A 23,164-nucleotide genomic window follows, 5' to 3' on the forward strand; every position below is an offset into this window, starting at 1 on the left:
AGAGAGAGAGAGAGAGAGAGAGAGAGAGAGAGAGAGAGAGAGAGAGAGAGAGAATGGAAAACAAACATGTCATTGTGGAAACTATAGTATGTCACAATGGGTCACATAGTATATCCCTCTGTCCACACATCTTCACCTGGAAAATATTCATTGCAATGTGCCATTGGTATGGTACAAGATCTCTGGCTTCTGTGACACTATCAATATTAGATCTTCACCAGGCCTCCTCCCAGTTTTCCTATCATTTCCTTGTGTCATGGAGATCCTGCAGCTTTGGATCATCAGGACTGACCTTTTCACAAGTCCCAGGCATTCTCAGATGATATAGATTTTCAAGTAAGTCAACTCAGAGCCCTGTATCTGGGCCTGGATGGTAGCTGAGTTGGTCAGCCTGTAGTCTCCATCTTATTCATACAACCAGGGCAAGCTATCCAGCATGGTTCTGGATAGGCTACCCAATGCCTCCATCTGCAGGAAGCAGGTTCAGCTCTCCTGCACTCATGCCTTTGGGACATGTATGCCTGTACCCATACCTCCAGAGCCACTGGACTGCCCAGTCAAGGTGCAGGGCCCTCTCTTTCAGGTGCTGCAGCTTGAAAGGGGCTGCTCCACCTCTCTCATGCTCAGACTCTGGGGGCTTGCTCACCCATGATGGTTTTTTTTAGAATTTTACTGCTATGAAGAGACACCATGACCCAAGCAACTCTTATAAATACAAATATTTAATTGGAACTGGCTTACAGTTTCAGAGGTTTCGTCCATTATCATCAAGGCAGGAAGCATAGCATTATCCAGGCAGACTTGGTTCTGGAGAAGCTGTGAGTTCTACATTTTGATCTCAATACAGCTAAGAAAAGACTAACTTTTCCACCCTTGGTGGAGCTTATGCATAAGACCTCAAAGCCCAAACTCACAGTAACACATTTCTTCCAACAAGATCATACCTTTTCCAAGGACATGACTCCCAATAGTGTCACTCCCTGTGAACCAAGTGTTCAAATGTGAGTTTATGGAGGCCAAACCACTACACATGCCTTCCCCACCAGTGCCAGCTCCACTGTGTTACCTAGGAAAGGTGCCCCTCTCCTGAGTGGTACATTAAGTGAAGGGGCAGAACCAGCTCTCCTGACTACCATGGATGATGGGCAGAAAGGAAAGAATGGCATGATTTCCACACCCAGGCCATCTCATGGCAGAATAGTGTTGTAGCCAACTCTTTGTGCTCTGTGTGTGCCCCCTCTTTCAGTACCAGCTCTATTCTGCTGCCCGAGAGGAATACAGCACCCACTCTCCCAAGTGATGGAGCCAGAGAGGGACAGAACCAGCTCATCCACTTTCAGAGGTAGGAGGCAAGGCAAGGAGGGCACATCCCAAACCCACAACACCTCATGTCACAGGTGTTCCAGGGCTACCTCTCTCTTGTTCTCACCCTCTGGACTAGGTTTACCTGAACCACCACTACCACCAGGGCCAGCTTTGCTATGCTAGGTGCAGAGCATACTCTCCCAAATACTGCAGCCAAAAAGGAAAAGGGATAGATTACCAGGTCTCCTGACCCTGTGAGCAACTGGCAGTGGAAAAAGGGGGATCATCACATGGTAGATGAATGGGGGGTGTTGAGCTATCCTACACTCACTCCTTTGAGCTAGCTCATGGACAACCCCACATCTCTACCCTCCCCTATTGAGGTGTTGTCTTTTACTGTTTATTATAATGCTAAATAAAGGTCCCCAAAACCTGGACACTGCATGGAGCCCCTGTGACTGCCCACAAGTTAATTCTAATTGGTGAATAAAAACGCCAATAGCCAATAGCTGGGGAGAAAAGAGATATGTGGGTGTCTTAGTTAGTGTTTTTCTGCTGTGAATAGACATCATGCCAAGGAAAGATTTTTAAAAGGCAATATTTAATTGGGGCTGGTTTACAGGTTCAGAGGTTCAGTCCAGTATCATCAAGGCAGAAACATGACAGCATGAATGCAGGCATGGTACAGGAGGAGCTAAGAGTTCTACATCTTCATCTGAAGGCTGCTAGCAGATACTGGCTTCCAGGAAGCTAGCATAAAGGTCTTAAAGCCCACACCCACAGTGACATACCTACTTCAACAGGGTCAAACCTTCTAATAGTGCACTTTCTGGGCTGAGCATATACAAACCATCAGAATGGGGTTGAGAATTTCCTAGACTTAGAGAGAGGAGACCAACAGGAGGGCAGAAAAGAAAGGAGGCCATCATGGGACAAAGAAAAACATTTAGGAGAGTTGCCATGGGTTAGCTGAACCATAAAAATGTAGCCTTGTGGGCTGGCAAATTGGAGCTAAGAGCAGACCAGATGGAACATAGTAAGTAATAACTTGGGTTAATAATAGGAAGGTAGATTTTAACAGCATAGAGGGTAGTCAGTTGCACAGCTATTGGGTTGCCTAACACATATTTTAAAATGTAAATGCTGTGTGTGTCTTTCATCCAGGAACATAAATGATCTAAGGCAGGTAGAAAGCCCAGGCTGGGACTCTGCCTCCACCAGGTCAGCTTCATTGTGCTGCCTTGGTGAGGTGCATGGCCCACTCTCCTTAGTGCTGCCTCTAGTGAGATGTAGAGCCAGCTCTGTAGGGTGCTGCATTAGACACCAGTGATGGTGGCACCATTTCTGCACAGCCCCTGGATATCCAAGTAGTCCCTGGCTGAACCAAATAGGAAAGTCCCCATGTTCTCTATGAGTGAAGTGTATTGACCCCTGCCAAGTAGCCACATACTTGTCGTACCATAAAAGGCAGCTTGGTTTCTTCTTGAGCTAGGTTTAAATCCCCAGTGAACCCACAAGTGATAATACTGCAGGGGATGGTAGGCATTTTGCCATGCTCCTAGACACCAGGCTCCTGAGATGAGGCCACAGCTCTCCACTCCACAGGTCTATGGCCATCAGTCATGTAAGGACAATGCACCCAAGTCACTCCACAGGTAGAAAACATGACCACAGGTTACGTAGCCTCAAGACAGATCTCCATTTTAATGATACCTAAAGGTCTGAAGGGCTTAGCCAATATGTTACCCTTCCCAGACACTCCTACCTGCAAAAGGTATTTAACCTCAGGCCTGCCCTGAGAAAGTGGGGTAAGGTTTTACTCATCACAACTCTCTGTCATGGCAATAAATGCCTTAAAGGCATGGGCTGTCTCTCTTCATCAGGATCTGCCATGGGGAGCAATGGAGCAGAGCTCCCAGGGATTAACTATCAACCAAAGAGTACACATGAAGGGACCCATGACTCCAGCTGCATATTAGCACAGGATGGCCTTATCTGGCATCAATGGCACCAGCATAGAGGAATACCAAGGTGGTGAGTCAGGAGTGGATGGGTAGGTAGAGGAGGACCCTCTTAGAAGCAGGGGGGCAGAAGGGATGGAATAGGGAGTTTGCAGAGGGGAAACCAAGAAGTCGGATAACAATTGAAATGTAAACAAATAAAATAGTAAAACGTTTCTGGTTTTCATCAACACCTGGAGCAGATCCTCTGAGGGGGTTGGGAGGTCTGGATAGGTGATACAGTTGTTCTTCCTATGGGGTTGCAAACCCCTTTAGCTTCTTCCATCCTTCCCCTAACTCCTCCATTGGGGTCCTTGTGCTCAGTCCAATGGTAAGCTATGAGCATCCGCATCTGTATTAGTCAGGTTCTGGGACCTATATCAGTTTCCTATCTGCAAACACTTCCTGGCAATATCAAATGTCTGGGTTTAGTGTCTGTAAATGGGATGAATTCCCAGGTGTGGCAGTCTCTGGATGGCCTTTCCTTCAGTCTCTGCTCTACTCTCTGTACCTGTATTTCCTTTAGACAAGAGCAATTATAGGTTAAAATTTTGGAGATGGGTGGGTGGTCCCATCTCTCAATTAGGGGCGGTGCCTAAGGTCTGGATATAATCTCTACAGGTTCTCTCTCCCCTTTGTTGGGTATTTCAGCTAATGTTACTGCCGTTCGGTCCTGGGAGCCTCTTGTTTTCCTGGCATCTGGGACTTTCTGGCAGCTACCCTCAGTTCCCCATCCCCCATTGCTACACACCTCTATTCAATTTCCTGACCCTCTGTACATCTCCCCTGTCTCGTCCCATGCCTGATCCTCTGTAGGACCATGAAAGGCAGCCTGATTCCTGGTTGAGCTAAGGTTGGAAACCCCAATGACCTGAGGGATCGCAGGCATTTTGCCTGGTTCCTGAACACTAAGCTTCTGATATGAGGATGCAGACTTCCATGGATTTGTGGTCATCAGTCATGTAAGGGCAGTGCCCCAAGACCCTCCACAGGTAGAGGACTTGACCTGTGGTCATGTAGCCTCAAGACAAATCTCCATTTTAATGAGGTACCTAAAGGCCTGGAGGCCAATAAACTGTCTTTCCCAGACCTGCAAAAAGTATTTACCCTCAGGCCCACCCTGAGAAGTGGTATACGGGTTTATTCATCTACTTTCCACCAGAACAATAAGTGTCTTAAAACAATGGACTGCCTGTTTTCATCGGGATTTACCATGGGGAGCAATAGAGCAGGCCTTGAGACAGCCATCTAATCTCCCACAGGAGGCTTCTCAGTGCTCCCAGCCACAGCCTCCACCAAGTCAAGCCACCCATTTAACAAGTCAAGGACTCTCCCCCAAGGGATTCAGTAGGAGCTACCCTCCTTTTCTCTTCGGCCCTGGGCTAGTCTGTGGGCCCCTTCTCCATTCTCAGCTCTTCTGTGGCTCCCAGCAACACTTGGGTACCCAAGAGCCCGAGAACCGATGGCCCCAGCTTCCCCGCAGGCCGGGGGACCCCTGAGCCAGCTCCAGCAGTCCCTGGGAACCTCAGACTGTGTTCCCCCATCCCTGGAGCAGCATCCCATAACCTGACACCCTCCCAGCATTGGCATGGAGTAAGCTTAGTCAAAACTCCCACATCATGCCTCCCCATAATCAAGCCCCATCAAGCCCAAGCCCAAGCCCTGTGATGGAGGGGAGAAGTGACCTCACTAACCCTACAATCCTGCCCACCTTATTCTCCCCTCTCTCCTTTCTTCCTCCCAAGTCCCTCCCACCCTCTACCTCCCACGATTATTTTGTTCCCCTTTCTAAGTAGGAATGAAGCATCCACACTTTGGTCTTCCTTCTTCTTGAGCTTCATATGATCTGTGGGTTGTATCATGTGTATTCTGAGCTTCTGGGCTAATATCCACTTATCAGTGAGTACATACCATGTGTGTTCTTTTGTGACTGGGTTACCTCACTCGGTATGATATTTTCTAACTACTTCTATTTGCTTAAGAATTTCATGAAGTCATTGTTTTAATAGCTACATAGAACTCCATTGTGTAAATTTACCACAATTTCTATATCCATTCCTCTGTTGAGGGACATCTGAGTTCTTTCCAGCTTCTGGCCTTTATAAATAAGACTGCTATGAGCATAGTGGAGCATGTGTCCTTGTTATACATTGGAACATCTACTGGGTATATGGCCAGATGTGGTAGAGCTGGGTCCTCACATAGTACTATGTTCAATTTTCTAAGGAACTGCCTGACCGATTTCCATACTGATTATACCAGCTTGCACAGCTTGATGACTATTTGATTTGATTTGATTTCATTTTTAAAAGTTTAGTTTCCCTTTTCTGTATGTTAAAATGCAGAATTGCCTGAAACATTTGTCAAACATGCTATCTTTTCTCTTATGTATATTTTTGACATCTCTGTCAAAACTCAGGTAGCTGTAGTTATGTATATTCATGTCTAAATTCTCTATTCTATTCCACTAGTCTCTGTGTCTGCTTTATGTGCCACTATCTTTCTGATTTTGTTAATATTAACCTGTTTCATATTTTGGAATGAGGAAGTGTGATGCTTCTAAAAGTATTCTTTTTGGTTAATATTTCTTTGAATATCCGTGTATTTTTGTGTTGCCATGTCAATTGTGAAATTGCTTTGTCTGAAAAAGAATAGCTTTGAGATTTGTATTAATGTTGCATTAAATGTGTAGAAGGATTTGGTTGTGGTAACCATTAATACAAGATTAATTCTCGCAAACCATGAGCATAGGAAGTATTTCCTCCTTCTGTTATCTCCTCATTTCTTTATTTATTATCTTAAAATATCAAGTTTACAGGTCTTTCATTTCCTTGGTTAAGTTTAATATTTTTCTGTAAGCCTGTGATTACCTTAGAATTGTTTTCCTGAATTCATTTCCATTGATTTTGTCATTATTATATACTTATGTCTATGTGTTGATTTTCTTTCACTATACTTTAAGAAAAATATTAATTGGATATGAGAGTTTTAGAGGAGTCTGTAAGACCTCATGTGTAAAATCATTTTATCTTCTACTATCAATGTTTTGACTTCTTTTCCTCTTTAAAGAACTTCAAGCACTGTGTTCAATAGATTAGGAGAGAGTGTCACCACCTATGTTGTTCTTGATATTTGTGGAAATACATTGATATTTTCATCAAGTGCCCCTCTGAGAAGAAAATCAACTTCACTGAATTGTTGGTGAACATCATAAATAATGTCAATGTTTGTCAAAGTATAGATATAAGCTGAGGACCTCAACAATTAGGAGGAAGAAACAATAAGACACTAAATTCAAGACCAGCCTGAATTACATAAAAAGAAAACTTTCACTGGATTATCAACCTAAGTTACACACACAAAAAAGAAGATAAAGTATTAATAAAGAAAATTCTTTTACATAGAAGTGAAAATAGGGAGCAAAACTATAACATTCCAAAATGTGTTCATTTATATTTGTTCATTCCAAAATGTCATGACTATTAATATTGCTCTTCTCAGATAATCTATCACTAATCTAGTCACTATTTAAAATAAATATCTTTTCTGTCCCTCCTCTGGGTCCAAGATCATCAGTATTATCTCTTAACAAGGATATGGCCTATAAAGATTCCCTGTGCTGATAAAGTTATCTCAGAATCACTTTACCTAGCACACCAAAACACAGTTGTCACTAACACACTACAAAAGATCTCTGTCTCATTCCAAATCCATTGTATCATGAAAACACCATGCCTGAGTAATTTGTTTTCTTGCATAACCTTGTTGATTACAGCTTTCAAAACTCTATTCATAATCCCTCCAACACCATAACTTCTACCTCTATACACAGAAAAAGATGAAGAGTCCCAAGCCAGATACTTTACTTTTCACATCACAATTATAATAAACAAATAGTGTCCATATGTTTGGAGGAAGCTCTAACATCACAGTAGACAGAAAAAGGCAGAGGTGAGAAAAGATCAGCCTCATGTAAAGTACAGGGGTTGGATTCAGCCCACAGCAGATAGTATTGAACAATGTTACTACTTGTAAAACTGAGCATGCATACATAGTGAGGAACAATAATAAACATCTGCATGCATTTGTAACTTTTCTTATTGCCTATGAAGATAATCGAACCAAATTGTAAATGTTTACACATAATTTCAGTTACATTAGTTGGTAATATTTATTGAATACAGTGCTAGTAAGTAATATTTTCTCATCTATTTTATAAGATATAAACTGGGACATATATTTCTTAAATCAAGCTAAATGTTTACCCATCTATTTTAATATTATGTGGATTCACAGGATAATACAGTTCTCAATCCAACCCACTTCTATTTCTGCATAAACACTGTAGAAACAAGTGGCATACATCCTCTAGTTTTTTCTTAAGGTGTTAATTATAGTAGATTTAAATATTTGGCCAAAAGTTTTGATTTGTCATAAAATTTTCCCAACTTGGTTTCTTAACCACAGGTGAACCTGTCATCCCAGATTGAGTCTGAATATCCACACCATCACAAGACCTACATATCAAATTGTGACATAGAGTTTAAATCTAAAACAGTGGTCCAGCATATCTATTTTGTACCCCTTTGAGGTCCAAATTTTAAAATGAGGGACTTTAATATATATTGCCTAATAATCCTATAGCTCTCAAATCCTATTCTGAAATTATATGGTACACAATCATATTCTGTTTTCAGGCATCCTGTGATAGTAGGAAAGTTTATTGTCATGTACTTGTTTCTCTAAATTCAGAACTGAGTTGTCTCAGACCAGCCAAGCCAAGGGAAAGGACAGAAGCTCTTTGTCTCTATAGAATTATACATGAGGGATCAATTAGAAGAAAAAGAAGAATATCTAAGGTTTGGTGATCCAAGGTAGCACATATAATTACAGCATTTTGCTATTCTATATTTCATCACTATACTATTGAAAATAGATATGAAATATTCCTTGAGTTTCACAAAAATAACTAGTAAAAACCAAGAGGTATGATAAACAAGCAATAAGCATACAAATATTTCAGGAAGAGAAACGAAATTCTTTCAGGTGTCATCATCATAATAAGATGGCTAGTAAATTATTCTTCAAAATTTCTTTCCAGGGACATCGGCAGACAAAAAAGATTCTTGGACAAGAAGCAGAGTTTTGAACTGATGTAGGACTGCTAACCTGTTGAACATGGCAGTCTTTGCAAGTGGAGACATATACTGAAACATTCTAAAGAACAACAAAGTGTCAGAAAGCAACGATTTCATTGTAAATGTACTTTCTCCCACAACTACAAATACAAGACCTTTGGACAAGGTGAGATGACAGGGGAGGTGTTCTGGAATTGTTGCTTTCTTGTTACGAAGAATTCTTTTCTCCTGCACAGAGAATATGGATTTTGATAAGCAATTTAAAAACAAAAGTGAGCTTATAATGGAAGAGAAACAAAGCAAACATATTTAACTCTACAGTGTGCTGATTTGAAGATCGTGGTCATAAATGAAAGACTGAATTTTTCTGATCTTGAGGTTTCTCAAAAGTTATGTTGAATGGAACAAAAAGATGGATTTTTTTTCTTAAGTACCTAATGTATACTAAATGCAGAGGATCATAGTCTCTGGTGTTCCGTGGAGTTTTAAGACTAAGAAGAGATCAATATTTTGTTTGGTCTTGTGCTCTGTAGATTTCCAGCTAGTTGAATGTCCCTGTTGCGTGTGGACACATCTGTAACTTTGCAAAATTAATCCTGAATACTGCATTTGGGGCACTCCTACATAATAGGACTCTTCATGACAGAGCTTTAAAAAAAACTTTGTGTTTCATGTCGTATGGAATGATCAAGGAGCACATAACCATGTACCTTGCAACCCCTGGAAGATTTTTAAATCTAAAACTTAACTAAGAAGCTGGTTATTTCTCTGAGTCTGATATATTAAATAATGCCCAGACCCAATAAAGAAATTGTCTGGGATAAATGAAAGATCTCATTATTATTCCTGCCTATGCATTTTTCACTATCAATATTTTCTCATTGGATCTCATTGTCTAAAATCCTAAAGCTTCAAATCCCAGGTATCTAGCCTCCTGAAAATAGCTCTAGTAAAATGTGACAAAATGACAGTTTCTTACATTAGAAACAAAATAATTACTGTTCTAATTATCCTGAAAGCCTGTTTGTGACAACTGAGAAGGGATCTGAAAGCGCACACCTGTGCTCCTTTTTGCATCCCTTTCATAGAAATGTAAGTTTCTATAAGCCTGTGAAATGTAAGTTTAGGGAAGATTCTGGTTCCAAAGCTGGCTATTGAAAAAACATCCTTAGAGGATGGTGTAACTTATCTTTCTCTTCAGCTAAACCAGTGTTCAAAGAAGAAAAAGAAAGTTCCCCTAAAGGTTCCTTTTTATTAACAGGACATGATGCAGAAGACTGATTTTGGAAATGATATTCTCAGTTTTGTCAGTATGAACAATAATAATCTATCATCTCTAAGGATAATGTTTTATTCTTCTCAAGTTGCACACAGGTCAGATCCTGCTGTAAGTATGCTCTGTCCTGGGGACTGGACATCAATGAATCATCAGACTGGAGCCTATGTCCAGGGAGGAAACTCAAGGTCTTAATGTAAATCCACATCAGCCATCAGATATTTTTCTTCCCTCTAACTAGTCTTCTCTGCTTGGTCCCCATTCTGAACAAGAATATTCTGGATGAGGATGAGAAGTGTGCCTAACAGCATATGACCCTCCCTATTTTCCTTGCTTATCCAAATTCTTTGCTCCCTACTCAATGACCCTCACACCTACCCTTCACAAGCACTTGTCTTGTTGTTTTTGTCCTCACTGACTCTCCCTCCTAACTCTGTTCCTTGCTCATCACTTTGAGTATGGACCTATTTACATGACACCTGTATACAGTTTTCCCAAAATATAAGTCCATAAACTTTTACATAAATGAGCTCATCCCTGCCCTTCTTAACCACAATTCTACCTGTTCTCATCAACCAATCAGTACCCTAAGCCCTGCTCCTTGTTCACAATTTTGAATAAGATACGTCACAAAGTCCTGTTTATATTACATCTGTTTATGGTGGCCCCAAAAGGATCCACTTCAACCATATCTGTCCCTTTGTCTAACTCAGGTTTCCTCATACCAAAAATAATTACACACCATTAGTCCATGTGTCTGACTTTGTTGTTTTAATTTTGGTTACAGATTGCATGATGTTGAATGAGTTAATAAACAATGCTTTAAAAGCATGAGTATAAAATAATGATGATGATTTTTATTTAGATTTTATATTAATCTATCAAGTTACAGGTATTTATTTTAAAAAGTAGTAAGGGGATACAGGATGCTTGTCATCTCATTATTACTCGTGCCTATGCATTTCTCATTATCAGTATTTTCTCATTAGATAGTTGTAAGTATCTTCCCATTTTCTGTAATAAGGTCTCTTTTATTTTATTTTTATTGTATTCATGAAAAGCCAGGTGATTCATTACTATATTTGAATAATTGGACAAGCTATTCCTTGTGTTTGATCACTGGGATGTATATAATATAATGTCAGTTGGGGAAGGATGGCCAAAAAAGGCCAGTGTTCCAAAGGACAGAGTAAAAGGGATACAGAAAATCTATACTTACTTGTTTTAAGTAATGGGTTTGTGTGGAGTTACTAGTAGGAAATGTGTTAGCCATCTTGCTCATGTTGCCACAACTTTGAATTGACAACATGACCAGAAGTAAATGGGAAGGAACATTCAGTGCAGATTTTAAAATAAGTTCAATAGAATGATGGTGATGGAAGAAGAATAAAGAGTAAACATTTCAAAACAAGTGAGTTCCTCTTTATTCTCCTGTTCTATTTCATATGATAAGTGTATTTGCTTTTAGGTCACTCTTTTCAAGAAATATAAAGAAATACATTTAAATGGAGAAATGGAATCAGAGCTCAAGTGATTTTACTCTGTTAGGACTGCTTCCACAAAACCAAACAGGCCTGCTACTTTTGATGCTTATCATCTTTGTCTTCTCTCTGGCTTTGTGTGGCAACTCAGGAATGATCCACCTCATTCGTGTGGATCCAAGGCTCCACACCCCCATGTACTTTCTCCTCAGTCAGCTCTCTCTCATGGACCTGATGTACATTTCTACCACTGTTCCCAAGATGGCATTTAACTTCCTTTCTGGCCAGAAAAGCATCTCTTTTCTGGGCTGTGGAGTGCAATCCTTCTTTTTCCTGACTATGGCATGTTCTGAGGGCTTGCTCCTGGCTTCCATGGCTTATGATCGTTTTGTGGCTATCTGCCATCCCCTTCATTATCCCATTCGCATGAGCAAAATAATGTGTCTGAAGATGATCATAGGATCCTGGATATTGGGCTCAATCAACTCTTTAGCACATACTGTCTATGCCCTTCATATTCCTTACTGCCATTCTAGGTCCATTAACCATTTCTTCTGTGATGTTCCAGCCATGTTGCCCCTGGCCTGTATGGACACTTGGGTTTATGAGTACATGGTGTTTGTGAGCACAAGCCTGTTTCTCCTACTTCCTTTCCTTGGTATCACAGCTTCCTATGGTCGGGTCCTTTTTGCTGTCTTCCACATGCGCTCAAAAGAGGGAAAGAAGAAGGCCTTCACCACATGCTCAACTCACTTAACTGTTGTGACATTTTACTATGCACCTTTTGTCTATACCTATCTTCGACCTAGGAGTCTTCGCTCCCCAACAGAAGATAAGATTCTGGCTGTTTTCTACACTATCCTTACCCCCATGCTCAACCCCATCATCTATAGTCTGAGGAATAAGGAGGTCCTGGGGGCCATGACAAGAGTCCTTGGTACTTTTCCTTCAACAAAACCTTAACCATTCATTCTCTACTCCTCTTTAAGTTCCTCTGTGGAATGTCATAGAGCAATGCTATCCACTGGAAAGGTAATATACCCCACACACATGTCATTACTTTCAGGTGATTCATTACTAGTTAAAAATAATGTGTTCATTATTATATACTATCATAATGTTCATATGTTTAATTCATGTTATAGTCAATAATATCAATGATAAATATTAATAAATAGCTGCAATATAAATATATGGCATATATACATTATGTGTGCACAGATATAACTGTAAACATGATAGTATTTATGGCAAAATTGATCAATTGATACTTCAAAATTGACATGAAATTCTTTGTTCATATATTTTACTTTAATTCTTTTCATTCTTCAAAGCCTTTTGTGTGTTTTATATTTAAAACCCAATGTAGTTTAGACTATACACACATGGTAAATTGTGTTGAATATAGAAAAATATAAAAGTCACGAAATATTCTAAGAAGTTAAAAACTCAGAAATCACTACTTCATCCTGGTAGAATGGTTGTCATAAAAGAAGACAATGGTTATTAAACACTTTTTGATTTGGAAGTATGGAAAACTACTATCCACAGTTGATCAAAGCACACATTAATACAGTCCTTACAATAGACACGTTATAGAATCTGGCAATCATCCTAATGTGCATAAATTTAAAGATAATAAAGTCAAAGTTTTTAAGAGATATATACCCCAACATTTGTTCCAATTGCATTTGTATTAGCTAAACTAGGTCCTGGTGTTTTAAGCCACAGACAATCATGGTTAAGCATACTATCTCATATCTTAAAAGAGAATGCATGTGATAATCTGACTAATTAACATAATGCCATCATTATATAACATATATATGTATGTATGAAATAGTATATCATACCTTATTAGTAGGTACAAGAATGTGTCACTTAAAACAGCTTTATAAGTGTGACTCTTTTAGAATATATCTATGGTGTACTGAATATTGATAAAATGAGAAGGAATAAAATATGGTAGCATAGAATGGATGACTTGGAGAATTCTTATTTGTTCCTTTTATTTGTACCATGATCCTCTGTCATACAATTTACATATATAGGCTATCTCATCCTTCCATCCCTGTAGGAGATCATGATATATGAATTTATTGCACTTAAAGTTTTTTGTACTTTTGTAAAAACACTGATATAAAATCACTGACAAGAGTACATAAAATCCATCCTTATTTCTAATATATTTTAAGATGTTTTCTGATAATTTCTTGGATGAGCAAACTATATTTTTATCCCTTGTCTCCATACTCAGCCATATCATGATTTTCCCAGCCCAGTCAAATATCCATGTTTTCTTCTATAATTTTAAATATCAACCCAGTGCTGCTCATATGTGCATGAATTTAAAATTAACAAATCATGTTTTAAAAACCCATCCAAGAGTTTGTCACTGGAGAAAGGGATCATCCCACTCTCAGTAGCCACTAATTCCTGTAATTATTCATCTCAGTAAGGAGCTTTATTTATGAAATGTTATACAGCATGTTGCTACGTTATATTGCTTGCTCTCTGTAGAGATTGTCTTTAGAAAAATCATATTATTTTAGATTTCATGGATTTAACATTCATCTTCTCTCTAGTGAACACCATTTCACAATAATTTTGCTGGTCTTCTGGCTCCTTATGACCATATTCACAGAATATTTATGAGCCTTTGGTGGAGGGCATTGTTTTAATTTACCAATCAGGGCTGAGAACCACAGAGTTAATCTTCTTTTCATTCTGATGAGTTGTGTACTTTTGTAGTAGCCCGAATCTTCTGCTAAAGGAATCATTTTTCTGTTTTTTTTTTTTTGGTTAAATTTTTGCAAGATTATAATATAATTAAATGATTTCCTATTCCCTTTCTCCCTCCAAACCCTCCCATATATTCCTCTTTGCTACCTTCCAAATTCCTGGGGTTTATTTAATTAAGCATAGTTTGTGTATGTTTGCATGTATGCATTCATGTGTTTGTTTTCAGATATAACATCTTAAGTCTGCATAATGTTTTTTGAATGTGCATGATTTCAGTCCTAACCATTTGCTCTTAGATAATAAATTGATGTGCTCTTTCCTAGCAAAGAATCTCTTGTTCTTAGCATTTCTGAGTTGCTTGTATTCTTTGTCTATGGATGAGACATCACACGTTTTTCCTCATCCAAACTAGTATGTCAACCAGTGCCATCTTGTTCACTTAATGTTTATACAGTTGTGTTGAAACTATATAGAAATAGATTTGGCATTTCCAGAAGACATTTAAACAGCAAATTCTGTTCCTCCGGATCTTACATTATGTCCAACCCTTTTAACGAATGGTTTCTGAGCCTTAGATACAAGAATTCTGTTATGGGTGTATCATTAGGTTGTACTCCACAACTTTGAATAATGGTTTATTGTGAATTTTTGGTAATTGTCTTAGTCTATTGTAAAGAGGAATTTTCTTAATGAAGGGTGAGAACTACATTTATCATTTTGTATGAGGACAAATACTTTTAATTTAGTAAGGAATTCTCCATGTTTATTAAAGTGGTAGTTAAGGGTTTTCTTCCAAGCTCCATGACTTCTCAGATCCTTGTTAATTACTAGTTTTCCACTACCAATAATTAATTTCTTCCTCTTCCTCTTTGCCTCCTCCTCCTCCTCCTTCTTCTTGATTTAGTCTTTAATACAATTAGCTAGCTGTTGATTGCTGCCAAAGTATGAATCCTTAATGTTATCATGTCATTCTGGCCATTGTTGTGGTTTATAGGCTTCATAGATGTGGAGAATTATTGCTAAATTCCCTTTCTTGGAAGCTTAGTTGATGCCTTCTGGAAGCATAAAATTTAAGATTCATGGAAGAGGCTTTCAAGTCATACCCTGTTGAGTCCTATGGATCATACAACTGAAGTGAATGGTGTCTTCAGCAATACAGACTTACTTGCCACAGCAAGAAAGTAAACAAGAACAACAGTAATAGTTCATAATGTTTTGGGAACTCTTTAACAATCCTGATTAACAAAAAGAAGGCTTTTCTTTTTTTATTTTTTAAAATTTATTACCTTATTTATGTCCCACTTTCCAGTCTCTCCTACACAACCCTCCATCCCATTTCCCCACTCCTTTGGCTCTAAGAGGGTACTACCCCACTGACCAATCCACTCCTGTCTCACCCCTCTAACATCCCTCTTGCCTCCACAGGACCAAGCACCTCCCTTCCCATTGATTTCATATAAGGCAAACCTCTGCTACAAATGTCACAGGAGCCATGGTAGTTTAGTCCCTAGGAGCTGTGAGGGGTCTAGTTAGTTGATACTATTGTTCTTCCTACGGTGTTTCAATCTCTATTAACTCCTTCAGTTTTCCCCCTACTTCTTCCATTAGCATCTCCAGGTTTAGTGCAATGGTTGGATGTGAGTGTCTGTCTTTTGGTCACATGCTAGCAAAACCTCTCAGAGGACAGTGACACAGGATCCAATAAAAAAAAGAAAGTCAGACCAATTTTGCTTATGAATATCAATGTAAAAATACTCAAGAAAATTCTTGCTAATCAAATCCAAGGAAAAATCAAAACCATCCTTCACCATGATCAAATAGGCTTCATCCCAGGGATGCAAGTTTGGTTTAATATACTAAAATCCATTAACATAATCCACTATATAAACATCTTAAACAAAAAAAAATCACATGATCATCTCCTTAGATACAGAAAAAGCATTTCACAAAATACAACACCCCATCATGTTAAAAATCTTGGAGAAATCAGGAATTAAGGCCCATACCTAAACATATAAAACAATTTACTGCAAACCAACAGCCAATATCTAATTACATGGACAGGTACTTGATGCAATGTCACTAAATTCAGGGACAAAACAAGGATGCCCACTCTCCCCATATCTATTCGATATAGTACTAAAAGTTCTATTTAGAGCAAAAAGACAATAAAAAGATACCAAGAAGGTACAAATTGGCAAAGAAGAGGTAAAGGTATAAGTACTTGCAGATAATATGATAGTATATATAAGCAACCCCAACAATTCTACCAGAGAACTACTACAGCAGATAAACAACTTCATCAATGTTACTCGATATAAAATGAACTCGAATAAATCAGTAGCATAACTTTATACAAATGATAAACAGGTTGAGAAAGACACTAGGGAAACAACACCCTTTACAATAGCCACAAATAATATAAAATATCTTGGGGTAACACTAACCAAACAAGTGAAAGATCTGTGTGACAATAACTTCAAGTCTCTCAAGAAAGAAATTGAAGAAGTCCTCAGAAATGGAGAGATCTCCCATGCTCAGAAATTGGTAGGATTAACATAGTAAAAATGACTATTCTATCAAAAGAAATCTACAGATTCAACTCAATTCCCAGCAAAAAACACAACACAATTCTTCAAAGACAAGGAAAGAGTAATTCTCAATTTTATATGGAAAAAAAAAAACAAAAACAAAATCTAGGATAGCAAAAATATTTCTCAACAATAAAAGAACTTCTAGGGAAAATCACCATCCCTGACCTCAAGCTGTACTACCAAGCAATAGTAATAAAAACTGCATGGTTGGGGTACACAGACAGACACACTGATCAATGGAATAAACGAAAACCCAGAAATGAAACCACACACTATCAGACACGTGATCTTTGACAAAGAAGCCAAAAATATATAATGGTAAAAAGAAAACATCTTCAGCAAATGGTGCTGGTCTACCTGATAGTCAGTATGTACAAAAATAAAAATAGATCCCTATTTGTCACCTAGCACAAAGTTTATGTCCAAGTAGACCAAGGACCTCAACATAAAACCAGAGACACTGAATCTAATAGAAAAGAAGTGGCAAAGAGCCTTGAACTCATTGGCAAATGGGGGAATTTCCTACACAGAACTTCAATAGCTCAGGCTCTTTTCTCTTCCCATACCTAAACCTGACCCCCTCTTCCCTCACCCTCCCCTCTCTTACTCAGGACTCTTCCTCCCTCTACCTGCCATGATTATTTTAGTTGAGGGACATCTAGGTTGTTTCCAGCTTCTGGCTACTATAAATAAGGCTGCTCTGAACATAGTGGAGCACATGTCCTTATTATATCTTGGAGCATATTTTGGGTATATGCTCAGTAATGGTCTTCAGGTAGAGCTATTTACAATTTAAAATTTTTTGAGGAACCATCAGATTGATTTCCAAGGTGATTGTACCAACTCGCAATCTCATCAGCAATGGAGGAGTTTTCATTTCTCCAAATCCTCCCCAGCATCTGCTGTTGCCTGAGTTTTTTGATCTTAGACATTTTGATTGGTATACAGTGAAATCTCAAGGTTGTTTTGATTTGCATATCCTGCTAACAAAAGCTTTTCATAATTAATGTTGGAATTGTTTTGTTAGATGATCTTTAGCTCTTGGAGGAAGCATTTTCAGCCCAGATAAGAAAATTTCTCCTAAGCCAGGAGTGGTGGTACACGCCTTTAATCCCAGCACTCGGGAGGAAGAGGCAGGAGGATTTCTGAGTTCGAGGACAGCCTGGTCTACAAAGTGAGCTCCAGGTCAGCCAGGACTATACTGAGAAACCCTGTCTCGAAAAACAAAAACAAACAAACAAAAAAATGTCACCTAAACTTTGTATAGTTATATACCAACTTACATGTCTCATGGGTACTTCCAGGTAGAGAGCCAATAGTATGGTTCTCCATTACTTTCTCAGACATGCTACTGTCAGTTTACACTATCCTTTCCTTCTATATTGATCGCACTCCTTCTCCCTGGTTAGAATACCCATTTTTCTTCATTTCCCTTTCAGGTCACTTTTACTCTGCTATTCCTCTATCTATGCTGACTCCTGCAATGGCCCCTATTACCCAGATTTTGAAGATACTCCCTGCTATCTACTCAGCTCTGAAGACTTGGATCTAAGGGCCACAGATGAGAAAGAATATCCTATGTTTGCCTTTTGAGTATGGGTTATCTCACACAAAATGATCTTTCTAATTCAATGTATTGACCTTCAACGTTTGTGATTTTGTTTTTGGCTTTTGCAACTAAGTAGCACTCTATAGTGCGTATGTACCCAACATTTTCATTACCACTTTGTCAGTTGAAGGACATTCAGGTTCCTTGTATTGCCTAGCTATTGTGAATAGCCTTTTCTTGCTATTCCAATTAATTTCTGTGAGTCCTTTAAACACCTTGAATTCTTTGATGGAATTTATGATTTTTCCTATATGTCCTATGTCCAAGAGTTCATCCAGGTACTGCTCTCATTGGAGAATGTTTCTATAGCACTACTGGATTTATGAGAAGGTATAATCTTGGTCCTTTAATATTTGGTTCATCTGTGGTAAGAGCTGGGAATATAGCCTTCCTGGTTATGATTTATGGCTGCCTCAAGCTATATCAGTGTATGGGCAATATATACAAGGCAATAGATGGAAGATCATGGGCAGGGAGATTCTGGTCACTAACCAGGTTGGATCCTTGTATCAATCTGAGACTTGGGTTAGCATTAGACATTGGATGTGGTGCAAGAGGGCTATGGTCTGGGGGATGTATAACACTGAAAGGATGAACAGTATGTACAACTATGGTCAAGAATGAATGTTGGAACGATACAGGTGAAACTTTACATAGGGTTTGTGGTCCAGACACCAAATAGGGAATAAAGAAAGTGCATGTAGAGATTACAGCTTAGAGAACTCACCAGAATAGATTTGACAATAGTATTTAGGCCCATGCAAGGCCAGGAGTTTAGATATAATGTTGGCTGCTGGCATGGAGGAGAAGGGGAACGTGAGTAAATAATTAGCCTTTGTGGGTTCAAACAATATTTTGTTTCTATGGAGTTCCTAAAAGGAAACTGAACTTAGAGCTAATGTGTACATTTTTACAAAACAAGTTAATTAAATAAAAACTTAATCAAATTTATTTATTATAATCATTTTTGTATTTTTAGCTATCAGAGAAAAGAGTTTCATAAATAATTATGGTAAAACTAGTCAATCAACAGTAAAAAAGATTTATCCAAAAATGAGCTATACCACTCTTGGCACATACTGAAAAGATGTCCTACCATACCACAAGAATACTTTCGTCTTCTCTCACTGGGGACAGCTTTTGTCTTCTCTCACTGGGGACAGACCAGGCGGTCCTCTGCTGTATATGTGTCAGAAGCCTTATATCAGCTAGTGTATGCTGCCTGGTTGGTGGTGCAGTGTCAGAGATCTCGTGGGTCCAAGTTAGTTGAGAATACTGTTCTTCCTATGGGGTCTCCCTCCTCCTCAGCTTATTTCAACCTTTCCCTAATTCAACCACAGAGATACCCAGCTTCTGTTCATTGTTTGGGTGTAAGTATCTGCCTCTGACTCCTTCAGCTGCTTGTTGGGCCCAAAGAGTGTGGAGGTCTGGTAGGGTGGTGGTCAGGGTGGTAGGGACATCCTTTTGGAGATGAGGGAGGAGGAATGGGATGAGGAATAGTTGGAGGGCAGATCAGGATGGGAATAATGACTGGATAATAATAATAATAATAATAATGATGATGATGATGATGATGGTAAAAGCACAATTCAAAAATAAAAGAATACTTACTCATCTATCTACATAGTAGTTTTATTCATAACAGCCAGAAACTGGAAACAACTTAGAAGTCCCTCAAAGGAAGAATGGATATAAAAAACAAGGTATATGTACAATTCAGCTATTAAAAACAATGACATCATAAAATTTTCAGGCAAATGGATGGAACTAGAAAATACCATCTTGAGGAGGTAATTGAAACCCAGAAAGACACACTTAGCATGTACCCACTTATAAACAGATGTTAGCATTAAAATATAGAATACACATGTCATAATGCACAGACCCAAAGAAATTAAATGTAAGTGAACCAAAAATTTCTGATTTCTTTGGAGACTCAATTGTTTCATTTTTTTCTGGAAGCTGTCTTATGAGAGGATGTTTCATGAAGCAGACACATGAGAGGATGTTTTGCTAAGAACATACACATGGTGGTTTTGAGGTTTTAATTTATTTATTTATTTATTTATTTATTTTTTGCTTTTTGTTTTTTTTTTGAAAGCTATCTTGTGATATGTTATGTGATTGGTTTTGTTTTGTTTTGTTTGTTTGGTTGTTGTTGTTGTTATTGTTTCCTGGAACAGACACTTATATAACCCCACAGACAGTGAGAGCCTGTTCTTGAATTGTTTCACCTTGCAAAACTTACTGGTTCTCACTGATGACACTCTAACATTGGTTCACCTTGCAGTGCTTTGTTGGTCTTCACTGATCTTTGCTTGTCATGACTTCTTAGAGAGTATCTTACCAAAGAACTTTCATGGTATTCCAGGTGCTTCTTGCCACTTTTGCAAACGCATGCCAATTCAGCATGAATTCACAATTTCTTCTGGATTGATCCACTGCTTCTTACTCAATTCAGTCAAAGAAAATGCAAAAAGCAAAAAGTTCCTAACCCAAAACATCCAGGAAATATAGAACAATGAAAATACCAAACCTAAGGATAATAGGTATAGAAGAGAGTGAAGATTCCCAACTTAAAGGGCCAGTAAATATCTTCAACAAAATTATAGAAGAAAACTTTAACCTAAGAAAAGAGATGTCCATTCATATACAAGAAGCCTACAGAACTCCAGATATACTGGACCAGAAAAGAAGGTCCTCCCATCACATAACAGTCAAAACACCAAATGCACAAAATAAAGAAGGAATATTAAAAGCAGTAAGGGATAAAGACCAAGTAACATATAAAAGCAGACCTATTAGAATCACACCAGACTTCTCAACAGAGACTATGAAAGATAGGAGATCCTGGGCAAATCACATACAGACTCTAAGAGAACAAAAATACTGACCCAGGCTACTATACCCAGCAAAACTCTCAATTACTATAGACGGAGAAACCAAGATATTCCATGACAAAATCAAATTTACACAATATATTTTCACAAGTCCAGCCCTACAAATGATAATAAATGGAAAATGCCAAGGCAAGGAGGTAAACTACACCCTAGAAAAAGCAAGAAAGTAATCTTCTTTCAACAAACACAAACATAAAAATATCATAAAAAAATAACAGGAATCAACAATGACTATTCTTTAATATTTCTTAACATCAATGGATTCAATTGCCCAATAAAAAGACAGAATAAAAGGATAGATGCATAAACAGGACCCAGCAATTTTCTGCATATAAAAAACAAACCTCAGAGTCAAAGACAGATGCTACCTCAGACTAGAGAGCTGGAAAACAACTCTCCAAGCAAATGGTCCCAATAAACAAGCTGGAGTAGTAATACTATTAGCGAATAAAATCAGCTTTCAACCAAAATTTATCAAAAAGGATAAGGAATGACACTTCATACTCATCAAAGAAAAAAATCTACCAAGATGAACTTTCAATTCTGAACATCTATGCTCCAAATGCAAGGCCAACTACATAAAAGAAACTTTATTAATGGTCAAAACACATATCACACTTCACACAATAATAGTGGGAGACTTCAACACACCACGCTCATCAATGGACAGATCATGGAAACACAAACTGAACAGAGACACATTGAAACTAACAGAAGGTATGGACCAAATGGATTTAACAGATATCTATAGAACATTTTATCCTAAAACAAAAGAATATACCTTCTTCTCAGCACCTCATGGTACCTTCTTCAAAACTGACACATAATTGGTCATAAAACAGGCCTCAACAGATTCAAGAAGATTGAAATAGTCCCATGGATCCTATCAGATCACCACAAACTAAGGCTGGCCCTCAATAGCAACTAAAATAACCGAAAGCCCACATACACATGGAAGCTGAACATTGCCTTACTCAATAACTTGGTCAAGGAAGAAATAAAGAAATTAAAAACTTTAGAATATAATGAGCATGAAGTCACAACATACCCAAACTTATAGGACACAAGGAAAGCAGTCATAAGAGGAAAACTCATAGCTCTGAGTGCCCCTGAAAAGAAACTTGAGAGAGCATACATTAGTATCTTAACTGCACACCTGAAAGCTCTAGAACACAAAGAAGCAGATACACCGAAAAGGAGTAGATGCCAGGAAATAAACTCTGGGCTAAAATCAACCAAGTAAAACCAAAAAGAACTATACAGAGAATCAACCAAACCAGGAGCTGGTTCTTTGAGAAAATCAATAAGATAAATAAACCCTTAGGCAGACTAACCAGGGGGCACAAAGACAATATCCAAAATGAAAAGGGAGATATAACAACAGAAACTGAGGAAATTTTAAAAAAATCATCAGATCCTACTACAAAAGCCTATTCTCTATAAAAATGGAAAATCTGTATAAAGTGGACAATTTTTTATACAGACACCAAATACCTAAGTTAAGTCAGAATCAGATAAACCATCTAAACATTTCCATGACACTTAAGAAATAAAAGTAGTCATTAAAAGTCACCCAACAAAAAAAGACCAGATGGGTTTAGTGCAGGATTCTATCAGACTTCAAATAACACCTAATATCAATACTCTTCAAACTACTCCACCAAATAGAAACAGAAGACACACTACACAGTTCATTCTATGAAACCACCGTTATGCTGCATATTCTTCCTTGGAGATGGAATGGTTTCTACTAATCAGAAACTTGTCACAATTTGCTTTCATAGAGGACTTCATAAGAGATTTTTTTCTACTTCTATCATGTTTAATGTTCCAAATAGATTTTAAAAAGTGATTGATCCACCTATAGGGATGCAGACCCCTTCAGCTCCTTAGGTACTTGCTCTAGCTTCTGGGGGCCCTGTGTTCCATCCAATAGATGACAATGAGCATCCACTTCTGTATTTGTTCCTGGGAACCAATACCTCCTGTACTGGCATAGCCTCACAGGAGACAGCTATATCAGGGTCATGTCAGCAAAATGTTGCTGGCATATGCAATAGTGTCTGCATTTGGTGGCTGATTATGGGATGGATCCCTGGGTGGGGCAGTCTCTGGATGG

At 38.4% G+C, this 23,164-nt stretch overlaps 2 protein-coding genes across 2 annotated transcripts in view; both read left to right on the forward strand.

The window, feature by feature from the left end:
* The window catches only part of LOC110311252 (protein HIRA), an 844,395-nt gene that overhangs the window by 573,993 nt on the left and 247,238 nt on the right, over positions 1-23,164 (forward strand). The window lies entirely within an intron of this gene.
* On the forward strand, positions 11,184-12,211 carry LOC110311259 (olfactory receptor 2L13-like). The gene has a single exon (XM_021184521.1). It carries the CDS (start codon positions 11,225-11,227, stop codon positions 12,161-12,163), a length of 939 nt encoding a protein of 312 aa, XP_021040180.1. The 5' UTR covers positions 11,184-11,224; the 3' UTR covers positions 12,164-12,211.

Source organism: Mus caroli, chromosome 16 (assembly GCF_900094665.2).
Source record: "Mus caroli chromosome 16, CAROLI_EIJ_v1.1, whole genome shotgun sequence".
In the NCBI taxonomy this organism is placed as follows: domain Eukaryota; kingdom Metazoa; phylum Chordata; class Mammalia; order Rodentia; family Muridae; genus Mus; species Mus caroli.

Excerpts from the sequence above, each read along its gene's own strand:
- LOC110311259 (XM_021184521.1), top strand. The coding sequence starts at position 11,225 with ATGGAGAAATGGAATCAGAGCTCAAGTGATTTTACTCTGTTAGGACTG.